This window comes from Amblyomma mixtum, chromosome 7 (assembly GCF_055824585.1).
Source record: "Amblyomma mixtum isolate Tamu chromosome 7, ASM5582458v1, whole genome shotgun sequence".
In the NCBI taxonomy this organism is placed as follows: domain Eukaryota; kingdom Metazoa; phylum Arthropoda; class Arachnida; order Ixodida; family Ixodidae; genus Amblyomma; species Amblyomma mixtum.
In genome coordinates this window covers 79513847-79517605 of record NC_143018.1, presented here as the reverse complement: position 1 = coordinate 79517605, position 3759 = coordinate 79513847, and the positions used below count along the sequence as shown (strand labels likewise).

The 3759-nt window shown below is 49.4% G+C and overlaps 1 protein-coding gene across 1 annotated transcript; it reads right to left on the bottom strand.

The window, feature by feature from the left end:
- Positions 1 to 930: 930 nt before the first annotated feature.
- Positions 931 to 3421, bottom strand: LOC149336591 (uncharacterized). Its single transcript, XM_089554736.1, has 3 exons — positions 3096 to 3421; positions 2296 to 2420; positions 931 to 2066 (listed from the first exon to the last, which is right to left on the bottom strand). Exons 1-3 carry the CDS (start codon positions 3419 to 3421, stop codon positions 931 to 933), a joined length of 1587 nt encoding a protein of 528 aa, XP_089410862.1.
- Positions 3422 to 3759: the final 338 nt, after the last annotated feature.

Here is a 3759-nt window from a genome sequence, read left to right as displayed (position 1 = left end):
AGGGGTACGAGAACTGAAGAGCAGGGGGGCAGGTCAATATCTTCGGCAACGAGGGCCTTAACACAGGCACCAGAAGGGGCAGCATCCAAGACAGCTGGGGGCAGGTGAGAGAACTCGACTTCAGCTCGAGCACAATCGATGATAGCAGCATGGCGCGATAGGAAATCCCAGCCCAGGATAACAGCATGAGAACAGCAGGGCAGTACGACGAATTCGACAGCATAGATGGTCCCCTGGATGACAACTCGAGCGGTACATGCTGCAGACAGCTGGATGTTCTGAGCGCTGGCAGTGCACATTGAGAGTCTAGCAATTGGCGTCCTTACTTTTCTTAAACAACTACACAGCTTTGCGTCCATGACAGAAACCGCAGCACTAGAGTCGACAAGCGCCATGACAGAAACGCCGTCGACGGAAATTTCGATGAGGTTAGCGGCCGACGGATGAGGCCTTTTGAAGTTCAATGTGATGTTCGAGTGTTCCTTCTTGCGGTAGAGAAGCTTCCTGCTTGGCCTAACAATCTGCTACATGGGGCATTCTAGGAACATTCATTTGCCGCCGCGGTGGCTGAGTGGTTATGGTGCTTGGCTGCTGACCCAAAAGACGCGGTTTCGATTCTGGCCGCGGCGGTTAGAATTTCTTTGGAGGAGAAATTCTAGAGGCCCGTGTACTGTGCGATGTCAGTGTACGTGAAGGAACCCCAGGTGGTCAAAATTTCCAGAGCCCTTCACTACGGCGTTTCTCATAGCCTGAGTTGCTTTGGGACGTTAAACCCCATAAACCAAACCTAAACCGAACATTCATTTCTCTGTGGCCTTAATACTTTTGACCAAGACTTTACATTTTCAGTGAAAGTAACATTTTTTTCTCGCGATGGTTCACAGTGGCTTACGGGCTTGCAAGTATTGTATGGTCTGCCTTCTCATCAGCTCACTTCAGCTTTCTGATTTTCATTGTTAGGCCCTCATCTGCAAGTTGGCCGACATAAAAACCCTGCTGTAGTTTCTTATAGGAGACATACTGCCCGCATGTGTACAGTTTCCCAAGTCTTTTAACTCGCTTTGTCAGCATCTCGGGGATGAGTGCATGGTGTGCAAAGTGCAGCAGGGCAGGTAGCATATCCTGCTTCCAAAAGGACTCGTCAAAATCAATGCGCTCCCAATGAATGTGTGCTGGCATGTCAAGCTGTTCGTTCTCAGTCCAAATGACGAAATCGCACCACTTGTGTCCGGTGACAGCCATCTGCCCTTGCACTTGAAAATAATAGGAGTTATCTCGTTTCAAAACAACGTCCCCATTCACAATCTTGCAGCAAAACGTCGGATCATTGCATGCTGTTTCAGCCGGCATCCCCTTCTTGGAGTACGGGCACTTCACTTCAGGCAAGCCCTCTTGCCCATCAACTCTGACGATTCTGTCTGGCGATGCTGCTAGGAACCCGTATTCCTCGTGAATGTGCAAGCCAGTCTCTTCAACTTCTATACTGAATCCTTGGGCTTGCATCAGCGCCACATATGACTCTACAGACGAGACTTCATGTAGCCGACCATATGCCATTGCTTCTGACACTGCTTTATCACTTGGATACAGTAGACTCTTCAATAAGCCATCCACTTTTATGCAGCGACATATCCTCTTAAATACTGAGGCTGTTAAGCGGCCGGTCCTTTCTACAAACCACTGCTTATTGCTGGCTTGCCCCAGTGTGTGCATGCATATGTGCTTCCTTTCAGCAAATGATGGTGCCAGCAAAGACTTGAAATGAGCTGCAACAAATTCTGTGGCACGTTGGTTCCACAAGTCTTCCTCATCGCTCAGCTGCGGCAAGGCATTTGCTGCTTCTTTTTTCACTGCCTGCTCGCTTTCACTGGAGCACATATAACGTAATGCGTGCAGTGTTGGGCATGCAGCAGCAAGGCTTGCTTTCAGTTTAGCAATGTCTTGACCACATTGCACTTTTTGACAGGGATCGTAGCCATGCTGCCGCTTCACGGAGGCCGGCTTATTGATAACATTCCTCTGGAACGAAATTTTCTGGAGAGGCACTCTTACTGCAGGTTTCTTTGCTGAAATGGAAACAAATTGAGCATTTCAGTGTTATTTTACACACTTTTATGCACACCCAGTTCTTGTATCCGCCTACTTTCCACAAAATGGCTCGGTATTATGCAGGCAGCAGTAGCAAGCTGAGCATTTATGCCTGCCCTGACATTTTATCCATTTCAACTAGTAAACTCCACACCTTCAAACTCAAGAAAATGGACAGTGCTTAGCTTCTTGCACAATGATGCAAACCTTCTGCAGGAACTATCCACTTGCACGGCAAGTCTGTGCAGGATGGCTTGTTCTCATCTGGTACAGGGTTCTTGTCAGCAACAGTGAACAAGAGGCCCGCAACATGCTGGCATGTCTCGCTCAGCCTGAAAGAGATAATGCAGGTATTTTTCATACTTTGAGTTTGTGCCCTTCTGTATCGCCATCTTCTATGTAATTTAGGAGATCTACTGTACTGTCAGTGGTTATGTGCATTAGAAAATAGCTAGGATGTGCTAATTAGCAGGTTGGTTAATATCTAATAGTTAAAAAGTTTACCAGCTACAGCTGGGTGCCTTACTTATTTCGAGGTTTGTAGCTCATGTCAGTTTCTAGATTTTATAAAATGCGATTGTTGCCGGCGCTGCAGCGAAAGAAACTTTGGGCGCGCGCACGCTCGAAGCCGAAACAGCACGGCCGGGAAAGGCACGCAGCCCCGCGCTCGTAGGCGTGGCGCCTCATTTGGCGATTTTGTAGCAAAGCCGATTTTCTCTCAAGCATTTCAGGACCCAAGTAACTGTTAGTGAGACACCTGCGGCACTAGAAGCGCAGCTGCAATCAGCAGTGCTCGGAAAATGTGTAGGGAGAGGGCGTGAATATTCAGACAGAAGCAACGCTACACACAGTTTGTCGCTTCGTCAGGCCAAGCGACCATGCTAAAGTTACGCAGGGAAGCTGACTTTCGGAGTTTCGCATATGGCATAGTTTTCGGCTAAGCGTGAGCGGTTCAGCGTGTTGACATCGCACCCGCGAGAACTGCTAACAAGTAAAAAGTCTCTTACCCTGCAACACATTCGCAGTGAGCTCCAGCGATGGCACCTGTAGCACGGAAGTACCACGCCGACACAGTGTAGACGCCCGTTTTCATGGATGGCGCGCACGCCGCACGCACAAGACCGAGTTCCGCGTCGGCGGTGAGAACGTTTAGCATAACGTTCTTTACGTACCCTTTCTCTTTGAGGGCCCAGCCACGATGCGCCTGACGCAAGGTCGGCGCAAGCGAGTTCAAATAGATCCACACGCTGTCGCTTGTTATTTTACACTGCGACGCGTCAGTCGTCCACCCGGTTGACGAAAATGCAAATGGTATACCGTCTTCTTCAATCATTTTGCACGCACAGGGTTCACAGTCGCGCAGGGCTCGAAAAATACGTTTGGCAGAGGCACAATGGTCAAACCTTGAAGTTTTCAAACGCGAAGAAAGGGCACCAACCAAGCTCCGCCAAGCTAGCGAGGTGCCATCTTTTCCACACAAATAGTCTCGCACCCAAAGAACTGCAGCTTTCGGCGCTGTACTGTAGACGGCGCTCACATTTCTGCAAGTTGTCAATTGATGTCGCTTAAGCTTCGCCTTTAGGAGTGGAACGCGACAGCGTGTTGTAGCACTGCCAGGGAGTCCACGGAACGCCACCATCCGTTCGGCGCGATGCCTTACCCTTTGAAGGC